The following is a 12,631-nucleotide window of genomic DNA, read 5'->3' as shown; positions in this document are numbered from 1 at the left end:
TTATGATTAAATGATGGTCAAGAAACCAATTGCTGGTAACAGCTTTCGATTCGATTACGATGCACACTTGGTGCTTCTCGACCACACTAGCCACACTCGTCGAGGTCGATCGAAATCGAGAAAGGGACGGGGGAAGCAAGCAAAGGGGGCCATCACGCTAAATTGTCCAAAGTGCAAAGAGAGTGAGAGAGTGGCGCGTCGCGCGTCACTTTGAAAACAAATCGAGCCAAGATCGCTTACTCTTAGCTACTCTAGATTCATTCAGATGTCGACAGATGGTCAGATGACAGACCACGATGCTGTAGCTCCTCAATAGATGTGGGTTCCGTCCGGTCAGCTCTCCGCTCTTCCATTGCCCCACCGGCTAGGGTCGTAAGAAGAATTGTTAATAATAAGGGGCTTCAAAGTTAAGAAAAAGTCACACGCGTCTCCGCGCGGCAAGTCCCCAAATGCGGGGCCCCACAGCCAGATCGCATCGCACCTACCATCGCAGGTCGAAAGGGTTCGAGACCCTTCGACCTGCGATGGTATGTTGACTGCGATAGCTTTTACTCGTCTGTACATGCCTCTAGACCTATAGATTTACAGCCATAAGATCGCCAGACGACCCAGGAGCCCATTGACGGTCCTTACGATGTCTGGGGTGAGTTTGTCGATGACCTATAGCTTCATCAAATCGTCGTGTCGAATCGCCAGCCATTTCGACTACTTGCCCGATTGGGTCTTGTGGTGGTAGACCTATGCACTACCCCTTTCGGCAACACCTTATGATCAAACGACTTAAAGCCCATGCATATGAGCTTACACTTTCGTCCTATTCTTCTCCGGTATGCTTATAGACCTCGCAAACCTCTCCACCGCCTACAACTCTGGCTCAAACAGCCAATCGACCGATCATTCGTACCAGATCTCAGACCATCATGCCGCCTCCCTCTTTACCCACCTCTTCAGGCAGACCTCTGTCTTCTTCATCTACTTCAGCCCGACCTGCTCCTGGTGGACAGAAACGGAACTCCACTGGCTTCGCATCTCCAATCACTCATCAGCCCAAAAGGCTGAAGTCCGGGCAGGACCGAGCAGGTACTCCAATCTCCGCTATCGATCCAACCTTGATGAACCAGACGTCGGCACCCTCATCCATCCCTCGCAATGTCAAGCCAACTCTCAAGGCAACGTCCTCGGCCGGGGGAAATAGCAAAACGCAATGGAAAAGTCTGACGACGGATGATGGATCTCAGAGTGCGGAAGACATCGTGGTTGAATGGTTGATGGAAGGCGAGAACTACGACAGGTACAAACACCTACAAAAGTCGGCAAAGACAGGATGCTGCGAGCAGATCTTAGGAAGGATTAAGGAGGCTGGAATTTCCTGCGATAAAACTCCCTCGATGGTGGAGTCAAAGGTATGTCACATGAGACATCTACTTGCGAACGAACGCTGATGTCTGCTCTCATCGTTCTCCTCTTACAGATCAGGGGTATCACAGAGGCATGGCGGGAAGCCGATACGGAATGGTTCTCAACTGGGAACGGGGTCACTCAGCAGGATGTTGATGAAGACGAAGCAGAGATGACAGAGGACGAACGAGAAGTGAATCAGCGGAAGAGACGAGACCGGGCGGCCTTCATCGGTAAGTCAGCTATCTCACTATGCCTTTCTCTCTGGTAGGCCGTGCTCATCTCAAACGTATACCGCACAGCCAAATTCGAGAAGAGGTTCCCTTACTACGAAAGGCTAGCTCCTATTCTCGGTTCTCGTAACATCAATCGCCCTACCACTCTCCTCGAGACCGGCCGAGAGGATTCGGTCCCAGTCGAAACACAGCTCGGACTCAACGTCCAACCAGACGAAAACAGCATCGGCGGTAGCAGCAGAGGAAGTGGCGATTCTAGAGGAGTGCTGAGGAGAACACCTTTGGTGGAGCCCTTGGCGAGCCGGAAGACGATCCCAATTACGCCTACATCTTCTCGGCTGAAGCGGAGAACGATTACGAGACCGACGACGAAACCAACGCCTCCAACATGTTATCTCTCACTAAAAAGAATCAGCTATCTCCGACAGGCTCGGCCTCTTCGAAGTCGACCTCCCGCTCGACCAAGAGTGCCAGCCGTGATCCCGCTCTTATCTCTCAAGCGGGCAAGAAGGCCAGGAAGGAGAACGTACCTACCGATGACTTCATCACGCCTATCACAAGGATGATCGAAGCGAGCACGGCGATGGATTCGAAGATGCTGGAGGCCGATAGGGAGTACAAGATGCGGACCGCTTCTCTAGAAGAACGTCGAGTTGCTCTCGCAGAGAAGGAATACGATGACAAGATGGCCGAGAGGTCCGCAAAGCGTCGACAAGAGGAGCTCGACCATGAGAGCAAACTCAGGATGGCAGAGGCTGAGCAGGCTATGAAACTGAAGGCCGAACAAGCGAGACAAGACCGCGAGTTGATGGCCCAACGCTTGTCTGCCTTCGAGAGGTACTGCGCACTGGGACTGGGTCCTGCCGAGGCCAAAGAAGCTGCTGGCTTATAAGGTATGTCATCTACACATCGTCATCGCTCTCGTCAAGGTATGCAAACTCATACCCCCGCTGTTCGGCGCTGTGTTTTACAAAGCGTCGCCGTCGATCATCCTGCCCCCTCGGAGCTTCGCCCTCCTCCTCGCCCGCCTCCAGTCCGATAAACTCTTCCCACTCTGCTCGCACTGCCGCTGCCTCCTGTTCGAATGTCGCCAACAGCCGGTTCATGTCCTGTCCCTCCCAGAAATCGTCATCTGGGTTATCGGTTACGAAATTGTGTAGAATCAAGGCCGCTCGCACCCAGTTAAGGGCTCTATTCAAATCGATTTGGGTGTCGATTTGACTTCTCAAGGCCCTCAAGGACTGCCAGCGCATCTTGAGCATCCCGAAAGCGTGTTCTATGATCACCCGAACAGCTGACAGCTTTTGGTTAAAGCGGTGTTTGTCTGCGGCTAAGTTCGCGTTGCCTCTGACTCGTTTGAACGGAGTTACGACGTTGTCGGTGAGTTGAAAGGCGGAATCCCCGATGATCCACTGTCCGCGGGAGAAGAAGCGCTGGGGGTTGAGGACGAGCTGAAGGTTATTACAGAGAATGAGCTTGCAGAAGACGTAGTCACCCAGCCGGTTCTTACATACCTGGGTGTAGCCGAAGACGCGGGCGTCATGAGCCGAGCCAGGAAACCCCAACAACGCGTACCGAAAGCGTTTCTTCTGATCACAGCATGCCATCAAGGCCAGCGAATAGAATCCTTTATAGTGCCAGAAGTCGACTGAGTCCCTCAGACCCGGCCGATATTCCAGCGGAATTTGCGTGCCGTCGACGAATCCGACGCAATCGGCAAATGGGGAACGTCGTCCTACTTCGGCTGCGATTTTGCGACGCTCACGGGTGTCGGGCCAGGCCAGGAGGTGAGTGAGGTTGTTGGTTATGGCTGCTATACACCGTAGACACCACAGTTCAACAGTACCCTCTGTCGATAGGTGCCAAGGTCTCAGTATCAGCCCACCGCAGTCGAGCCGCAATCAAGACATACCTGCTATAGCGAAATCCCTCGCCATCTGCCCGACTGACACTCCGTTACCTCCCATGCCCATCCTCTTTAGTGTCATTAACAGTTGATACTCGACAGGTGCTTGAGGGTTCCTCGAATTGTTTGCAAAGACTGGGTCGTTCTCGATGGCGGCCGACAGCTGGAAGAAGCACGGCTTACTCATACGAGCCTGGATCGTTTGTGGCAGTGAGGAATATCCGGGTCAGTAGACTAGCTCAGAACTGATTGTCCTGGGAGCTCGGGATGCTTGCTCACCATCTGCTTGAACCAGTTATCATCCATGTGAAAGTAGTACTCGAAGAGGGGGTTCCGTCTGGCTCGAAGTTGTCGGGAAGGACCTCGATAGAGGTAGCGGCTGGACGTCACAGCGTGGAGCCGTTCAGCGACGCAGAGTAGACCCATTTGCAGAGCCTGAGACAGACGTTTGTCTCTCGCAAGACGATACTTTATCAGTTCAGGTGAGCCGAGGTCAGGGAAGAAGTAGGCACGTCTGATGTTGTGTCGTTTTGACAGCTCCTGCATCAACACGAAGAAGGCGACCTGGCGGGTTTGGCGAGTCAGCGACTCGATAGCGAGCTTGCGGCGAGATGTCTTGGCCATGGTAAGTGCTATGCTGATTCGTGAGTCGGCTGTAGCTATCCTGCTGACGCTATCGGCTAGCCCAGTCGATATAGAACAGAGCCGCTACATGAGTCGGTCGACCATCTCGTTGTTGTGTTTGTTCTAAGTCCACAAGAAAACGGTCATCAAAACAGCTCGAAGTCCGCTTTTGCTTCGGATCCGAGCCAAAATTAATCCGAGACATGAAATTTGGGTCCGGAGCCGGAAGTACATGCGTTTTTATCGTTTTTCGAGAACGACATCACAATTCACGTGAAAAGTCGCAAAGGGGACTCAAAGTCCGGGACTTTTTAGGGCGTCGCGATCACTTCGCACCGCGGAACGCGCGAGTGAGGTTTGAAGCCCCTTAATGAAATCATGAATCACAAGCCAGCTTGATCACGTCAAATCTAAAGGTCATATACAGTGTTAGGAGCTCATTGCGGTTCATCGTACTCAGAACACTAGAACGATTCTTGCACCGATTGCACCAAAACGTAGCACGCGCGATCATGGAGCCTCACTCAATCGCGCACAAACAAGCCTTCAACCGCTGATATTTCGGGTCGTGCTGGTCCTAATGGTGTCAATGAGTGAACGTATTCATTCATCTACAAAACCCCCCATCGGGCGACACGCGAGGTGACAACAAAAGATCCCCCCCGTATTTCTCCCAACAGGCACCCATGCCTACAATGATCAGAATCGTTTAGATGAATCCGATCTGTAGCACCAGGATTACGATCAGTACCAAAACCTCGACTGGGAAAAGCTCAACGCGACGACTCACCTTGTTGGCAACGTCGAGAGCGTCGTGGTCGGCAGTGAGTCGGACGTAGGCCTTCTTCTTTCCGTCAGGTCTAAAGATTCGCAAGAGAAAAAGGTCGAGAACATGTCAGCCGATTGCAACCCCCGACAGGTCTCCCCCGAAGCAGGACACGTGGCGCAACCAAAAATACCCACCGGATCAAAGTCCTAATCTTCAAAGCCTCGACGTCGTACAACTTCTTGACGGCCTCCTTGATCTGCCTCTTGTTGCTCTTCAAGTCGACGATGAACACCAACGTGTTGTTCTCCTCGATCTTCTTCATGGCGGTCTCGGTGTTCAAGGGGTGCTGGATGGTCCTGAACTGGTCCATCCTCGGCAAGTGGTTGACCGATTTACGCGGGTATCGGGGGGATCGGGCCAGGGCGAGGGTCTTGGGTCGGTGGAACGAGACCGAGGTTCGGACCTTGCGGACCGAGGTCGAGTTGGTACCCTTCAAGGCGGCCTTCTTGGCGGCCTTGGCCTTGACATCGGCGGGCTTGCCGGCGGCTGCGACAGGGAGTTCAGAGGGGGAAAAGGTCAGCTTACAATTTGCGTTTGCGCACGAACCGGAGCGCAGGGCGACGAGTGTGGGGCAAGTGGTCGGGGGGATGCGAGGCGAGGCGAGACGAGGCGCAAGACGACGAGGACGAGACCGGGTCGAGCAGGGTGCCTCGAGCGAGAACGATCGGTGCAAGCAGTGCGGGCAAGAGAGTGCGAGTGCGTGTGTGCGTATGTGCATATGTGCGTATGTAGCAGTGTGTTTGTGTGTGCGTGTGTGGGCCGATAGGCGGCTTGAGATCGATTTAGACGTGCTTTCAACGCTTTTTCCATCCTTTAACCATTGTCGCCCATAATCGACCAATGTGACCGGATTGGACCGCCAAGTTCGTTTCTTCCCTCTTTCACCGAGATCTTCTGCATGACCCGTTGGACATCCTTTCTCCTAGCCGGACAAAGTGTATTTGGCCGCCCCTGTGGCCGAAAGTCGAACAGAGGTTTCATTTGGCGAAATACGGTATACTATTTGTTTGAAGGTTGGAAGGATGTGGATGACGGCGGGTATGCTATCACCACGACCGTACGTTGTCGATAAGACATTTCTCCCGCTCCATGCTGGTCCAACTGGTTCACACTGGTTTTGCGCTGGATCCTCGTAGTCCGGGTGCGCCATCTTGATCTTCCTTGTCCTCCTTTGCACGCACACACACAAACACGCTCTTCTTGATGATGCCCGCACTCGCAGTTCCCTCTGCACCGATCCTCCTCGTTCTCGCCGTGTCCTCTCCCTGACTTAGAGCTCGGTTTCCGTCCGAGTCTTCTCTCGTCCCAGCCATCCTCATCTTCATCTTCATCGCCATATCTCGCACGCCCCCTTCCCACTTGCACCCTCTCTCCGAAACGAGGCCGACTCGTCCTCGTCGCCCCCTTCCCGACCCCCCGAAAGTTGGATGGATGAGAAACGCACTCTTTCCGTTGTTGGTAGGAGCCATCTTGCTGATCCTTTTCTCGTCTATCTTTTTCTGAGGTAGATGCCTGTAATGTAGTGTAATTCGCGAGGAGTTGATTAGGACGGCGTGTTCGATTTCGATGAAAAGAGGGATTGGAGAGGGTATGTATGTGCTCACCGGAGTGGTTGCCTGGGGGGGAAGAGGAGAACGGCAGACGAGGGGGAGGTTGGTGGGGGGGACGTATGGACAGTTTGTTTGACGTCGAGATGGAGGTCCTTCCCCGAGCAGGCTGGCTCCCAGAGCAGAGCACGGCACAGGGTGGGGTTGCTAGGGGCAAAAGCTGCTGGACTCGCTGAGAGAGAGAGGGTCCAAGGTGGAAACAAGCGAGAATCAAGAGAAGCAGACGCGCTTGAGGTTGGTTCGCGCTTCTTTCCGACAACGCGAGAGACGTCGATTTTGAGAAAGATCGACGCGTTTGAGAGTGACGAGTCGGACTTAACCTGAAAAGATTCCGGGGTGAGTCGGAAGTTTATCGTTTTACGTGATTCCGGAGGTACGGCATGACGCGTCATTTACCTTTGAACGCGACGCGTTTCGACACGAATCATCGACATCGACACCTTGCACCTCTGCTTCAACCTCGGTATCAGCCTATGCTACATACATCACAATCTTGGACATCTACCAAACCCTCTCCCCCGCTACAAATGTCACTCAAACGATCTCCATCCCCTACACCGCTCACCGAATCTACCTCGGCCAACCCAGCTAAACAACCCAAGATGAGCTCGTCTGCCATCATCAACACGCCGACCCCGTTGCCAGCTTCGGCCGGTATGCAGGTCAAACGTCTGAGCGAACGGGCGACCTTGCCCACTCGTGGGAGTCCTCTTGCGGCGGGTTACGACCTTTACGCGTGAGTTACCGCTATCTCTACTTTCCTCCTGGTCAGTCTCTGTCGAATACCTATCTCTGATCACCTCATCTCGATTTGATACCACCCGCACAGCGCCGAGGGCAAGACCGTCCCCGCCGGCGGAAAAGCCCTCGTCGACACTCAACTATCCATCGCAGTCCCCCTGGGGACGTACGGCCGAGTAGCACCTCGATCGGGCTTGGCGGCGAAACATTCTATACATACCGGCGCTGGGGTGATCGATGCGGATTATAGGGGGTGCGTTTTTGTGTTGTTGTTCAATTTGGGCAAGGAGGATTTCGTCGGTGAGTCCCGGGGGTGCTGTCTTTGAAGAGTCTTGGACTGGGAGGAGGAAGAGATGATAGCTGATTTGGTGTGATGTGTCTCGCTCGTCCATCTTTACCTCCTTCTCTTCGCTTCTATTGTCTTCTCTCCTATCCCTTCTGCTTTCATTTCCACCTCACCTTAACCCCCATCCGCCCGTCCCAATCACCCCGACCTGACCTTCCTCCGACCTGACCTCCCTCCGAACTCGTAGTCAACGCCGGCGACCGTATAGCCCAACTCGTCCTCGAACAGATCGTCACCCCCTCCATCATCGAGGTCGACGAGCTCGACACGACTATCAGGGGTTCGGGCGGGTTCGGCTCGACCGGTGGGTTCGGGGCTACGGCTGCTCAGGTGGTCGACCAGGCTGGGGAGGCAGCGCAACACGCAGGAGAAACGGTCAGACAGCAAGCGGGGATCGTCGGGGAAAAGGTCGTCGAAGGCGTTCAGGCTGTTGGGGAAGCGTTGATGGGTGCCGGTCAGGCGCAGGCCAAGTGAGATTCCTCAATGAGGTTTTGTATTTCGATCGCCATGTAAAGAGAGCTGCAACTGTAGAGCGGGTTCAGGTTAGGAGGTTTGGGTTTGCAGTTCGTTTGTCGGCTGTTTTTGAATATACCATTTTACGTTCTTTCTTTCTTTGGAATGGAAAGCCGGACCCGGAAGGGAAAACAGAGCATGAAGGTGGTGACAAGGAGGTTCAGATGTCTAGATTGTCTTGAATTTCGGGTCGGCTCGCCAAAGTTGAGTAGAGGTAAGAGATGGAATACGAGACCGAACGACCGGGCCGGCTCGCCGCGATGATCAAGTAATAGTAAGGTTGGCGCTCGATGCACTGCAACAAATACCTACGACAACAACAACAAACGCCCTGCTCGGCGCCAGCACGATGCTGGCTCGAATGCGATTTAGGTATATGGATCATCACGGCCACACGATCTTGAATCTACTGGATAATGACAAAAGTCAGGGTCCATCCTGGTGAGACACGCTCAATATCAGTACACGACGGTTGGCGATCGAAGATCAGTGACCAAGGAACCGGATTCCAACACTTGTATACAAGTTACACGCATACACGATGTTTGTCCCACGCCAAATCAGAAAGAACAAACAGGATCGGGAAGATCAGGACTTGAAAGATGTGGACCCGGACCCAAAGGAGAACCCGAAGGGCAAAGAGAACGCTCCAAACAATGACCCCGTTCATAGGAAAAGGAAATCGTAATCCGTTCACCCTCACCTAATCCTGTGTTCTCGCTCAGTTCCCCGTGGTCAGGAACCCTCCTCATTGACACCTTCTTTGTTGACGACTGCCACGCCCTCTGCCAAAGTCGAATGGTCAATGGCCCCTTGTCTTCGGGAGAAAGCAGGAAGAGGCAGAGACAGTCTTTGGAGACTAGCCGTAAAGTTATCGACTGCGACGACGAAGGCGATCGTCAGTTGACTGCCAACCAGTATGCGAGGCCGGCGTAATTTATGCGTGTCAGCGTGTCGTGCACACTCTTCTCGTTGTTGGTCATCATCGTGCCGATTCACGAATCACGTATACTTTCTCCATATGTTATGGGAAGGGGCTACTTCTCTGACGGTCCACGGAAGTGTACAAAGGGGATCGTGTATGGATTCTGGAGGCGGGTTGATTTAATCCGCTGAAGTTGTGCAATCTGCGCTGATACGATAGGTAGTGTGTCAGAGTGCTTTAGACTTGGAAGTCCTGATAGTTGAGCACGCGCAAAAGTGTCTGCAAGAGTCGCCTCCACAGCCTATGTGACGATCCTCCTGCTCGCACGGCTTGAGATCAGAGAACTTATCGATAATATTGTACAAACATCACAACTCCGACGATCTTGCGAACTGCTTTCTCAACGTGATAATATGTAGAGTGGATTTGATCCCAAGACCCAGTTGATTACGGAGAAGTAGAGGACGCTGGGAGGAGTAAAGACCGGATTGGGCGGCAAGGCATCGACGGTATCACAGACTCGCAAGTCAAATATGGAAACACTCGAGCACGAAGAAAAGGATGAGAGATGTTGACATGATGACGCTTTCGAGGATGTTGATGGTGAATACGAACCAGTCATGCTGATCCGGCCTGCAGCTCGGCGTCGGTGAAGACCATAGATGACTTTCGCAGGCGGTTGCCGATGCGCTTGCGCTTGCTTTTCCCGACTATACGGGACAGAATTGTGGTATTCACCGGTAATTTGGCAGGATTATCACATCACGCTGACTGTCATGATTTGTGTCGGACAAAACGGCTACAATTTGACTTCTTGCGACGCGGGATTGTGAAGCTGGGAAAGCGCAACGAGCTCTCAAGTCAGCTTACAACCCAGCAGCATGCCTCGCAGCTATATGGAAAACTTCTCGGCACCCTCTTTATCACTTCAACTAGAAACCTACCGTATCCAAGCTGAAGATTGAACGAGAATCAGACGTCGAGGTCGATCCTGCTACACCGTCGAAGGCTGAAACCTCCGCAAGCCACACGCGCGCGTCGGAAATCAACGAATAGGCCAAGAGCTGTGCCCGCGCCTAGAGTGGGATGATCTTGACAGACTGCCACTTGTCTCGGTTGAGCTCTAGGCGTACTGCTTCTTTCAGCCACGTTCAGGTGTATCCAGCGGGAGAATCTGGGGCGCCAGCAACAGCAGTAGTAGCAAGGGAGAGAGAAGTCACGGTAGTGCCTTCCTTCTTGTTGCGGTCCCGGGGATTGGGTTCGCCGAACCCGTGAGTGTATGGAACGCAAGACCGTGATCAACAAACTTGAGGGATCTGAGTGAACACAAGTCTCCTTGAAGGAATAGATTACGGGTCTTCGCACCTCTGTCTTAACATCCAAAACGATACCGATCGAGTTTTAAATAGATTTCACCATTTCATCCGGGTAGATCTGAGGCTATCTTACAATGCTGCAGCTTTGAATCCTCGCGTACCCAAACACTTGGGTTATTCTAATTCTCTAATTCGATCTTGAGCCCATGATACACTCTGGTCGTCACCTCGAGCAATTTGCAATGCCTTGCGAAGGGATGTGATGTCGGGTAGACCAGAGGAAATGGGTGAATGTTCTTGGGCAAGCAGGATGTGCTCCGCCGTCTCGTCTTCAAAGTACGGCCTCGAACAACCCGGAGGGTCTGTTTTTTCACATTTCCCACGGTATGTCTGATTAGCATACTGCATAGCGATTGGAGATTCTCGATATCACGAATACATAATTTTGCGACACCCCTCGACTGCACTCCTCAAAGGACCACTGTTGTCCGCGGACACTACTGTGCATGATGGCAGGTAGCCTGCTTCAGTCTGATTTGTCAGGGATGCGCTACGGCCCTGCATGCGAAGCGCCGACTAGCACAAGATGTGGACTGACACATCGGTGCTGGAGCTGTGAATAATGGAGCCCAGAGACGGTGTCTAGCGGTGCTTCAGGTCAACAAGCAGGAAATGTGCGACCACAGCTTATATTGGTCATTGTAGTCCCTGAATCAACATGCTTAGGAAATATCGGTCGACTGCAACGTGACGTCGGCGAAAAATGTGCATACATGGGTCAGGTGGTACAAACAAATAAAACTGTGGATACATCGTTCAGATCGTCATCAGGTAGGGTCGATAGATTTCCCCTCCACATTCTGTCGTGTCGCTTCATAATGCCAAGATCGAACCGAGGCTCAGCTTGACTTTTCGTTCCTTGACAAAGTAATCCAGGATCTCCCTCGTGGCGAATTTGAGAATCAACGCCTTGATCTCGTCCGTTATGACGGCGGCATTGGTCTGCATTTTACGCCGGCACCCTGTCGTGGCGATATGCGTCTCGACGAGATCTCGAACCATGTCCAGATCTCCTCTTCGCATTGCTATCTCCAAGGCTAGACCGCCCTTGTCGAATGGATTCCCCCCATATCCGATAAACGAGCGGGCCCAACCCGCCTGGTTTGTATAGACAGCATGACGTATGCCATAGGATAGGACCTTCTCGCTGACAACGTATTTTGATAAGATGTAGCAGGCCAAGGCGTCTGGTCTGGCTTCATCGCCTTCCTTCGGTGGGATACGCAAGACGCGGCGCGGTACGCTGTCGCAAGGGAGTCTTCCTAGCGGATAATTGCGTATGGACAGCGGATCGCTGTACATGGGTAGCAACGCCTTGCCAAATGGAGAAATAATGGGTCTCGGCTCGAAGTCTGCCCTATGCCACAGCACCAGCTCTTCCCAATGGTAATTGATGAGTTGCACCAGGTCGTAGTCGCAAATGGGGTGACGGAGTGCAAGGGAGAGGAAGCGTTGAGATCCTTGAGCGCCATATCGATTTGCCAACCATTGTACCGCTTGTAAGGGCGTATGGTCGCTCAGAGCAGCATGAATGTAACGGCTGACGCAAGGCAAGTCGGAAGAACCAGCGAGTTCATGGATTTGAAGCAAGAGCTATCCAATATCACGAGCAATCTTCAGTGAAAGGATTCAGGATGGCGAAACAATCGTTTGTAAGACTCACCTCGACTGGCAAATCCGTCAGCGTGCGTCGACAGGAATGATCGCTTTCCGACATCTCGGCCTTTACCTCGTCCGGCTTAGGCTCCCCGTCGGTTTCGATGCCCGCCAGTTCTGCTTTATTTACCGCCAGCTCTGCGCTGCAAGTCGCTACCTCGGACGAAGGTCGATCGACCGGTAGTCTAGCATCTCCACTCTCCTGAGACACTCTTTTGCCTCTCTTTTGCTCCGAGCGAGGTTTCTTTCGTCGGGGCTCTTCTTGCTTGACTCCAGTCGCAGCCTGTTTGCGTTTCTTGACGACGGTCTTGTCGAGACCGAGGCGGTCCGCCTTTCCAGTGAAACCGGGCAGATCAACGGGCCTGCTTTTCGATCGTTTCTGAGAGGCGAAGTTCGTTGACATGAACAAGTCCGAGAAGTAAAAGTGGTGTTGATACGTATTCGATCGATGAATCGAAAGACCAGATATCACAA

At 52.9% G+C, this 12,631-nt stretch overlaps 4 protein-coding genes across 4 annotated transcripts; 2 read left to right on the top strand and 2 right to left on the bottom strand.

The window, feature by feature from the left end:
* Positions 1-920: 920 nt before the first annotated feature.
* On the top strand, positions 921-2,526 carry HD553DRAFT_341478 (uncharacterized protein; the record flags this gene model as incomplete). Its single annotated transcript, XM_046182640.1, has 4 exons — positions 921-1,403; positions 1,472-1,631; positions 1,701-1,865; positions 1,925-2,526. 4 exons carry the CDS (start codon positions 921-923, stop codon positions 2,524-2,526), a joined length of 1,410 nt encoding a protein of 469 aa, XP_046037040.1.
* A 1,910-nt stretch (positions 2,527-4,436) lies between these two features.
* On the bottom strand, positions 4,437-6,808 carry HD553DRAFT_310048 (putative ribosomal protein). The gene is made up of 5 exons (XM_046179785.1): positions 6,598-6,808; positions 6,438-6,505; positions 5,128-5,479; positions 4,955-5,024; positions 4,437-4,888 (listed from the first exon to the last, which is right to left on the bottom strand). Exons 2-5 carry the CDS (start codon positions 6,460-6,462, stop codon positions 4,874-4,876), a joined length of 462 nt encoding a protein of 153 aa, XP_046037039.1. The 5' UTR covers positions 6,463-6,505; positions 6,598-6,808; the 3' UTR covers positions 4,437-4,873.
* A 222-nt stretch (positions 6,809-7,030) lies between these two features.
* HD553DRAFT_310047 (dUTPase-like protein) lies at positions 7,031-8,294 on the top strand. Its single transcript, XM_046179784.1, has 3 exons — positions 7,031-7,336; positions 7,430-7,641; positions 7,875-8,294. The coding sequence occupies exons 1-3, from the start codon at positions 7,074-7,076 to the stop codon at positions 8,159-8,161; spliced, it is 762 nt and encodes a 253-aa protein (XP_046037038.1). The 5' UTR covers positions 7,031-7,073; the 3' UTR covers positions 8,162-8,294.
* Positions 8,295-11,162: 2,868 nt separating this feature from the next.
* HD553DRAFT_349590 (uncharacterized protein) lies at positions 11,163-12,590 on the bottom strand. The gene is made up of 2 exons (XM_046183469.1): positions 12,165-12,590; positions 11,163-12,094 (listed from the first exon to the last, which is right to left on the bottom strand). Exons 1-2 carry the CDS (start codon positions 12,558-12,560, stop codon positions 11,315-11,317), a joined length of 1,176 nt encoding a protein of 391 aa, XP_046037037.1. The 5' UTR covers positions 12,561-12,590; the 3' UTR covers positions 11,163-11,314.
* Between the last annotated feature and the right edge of the window lie 41 nt (positions 12,591-12,631).

This window comes from Filobasidium floriforme, assembly GCF_021052385.1.
Source record: "Filobasidium floriforme strain CBS 6241 chromosome Unknown HD553scaffold_9, whole genome shotgun sequence".
In the NCBI taxonomy this organism is placed as follows: Eukaryota; Fungi; Basidiomycota; class Tremellomycetes; order Filobasidiales; family Filobasidiaceae; genus Filobasidium; species Filobasidium floriforme.
This window is presented reverse-complemented; position numbering and strand designations above follow the sequence as displayed.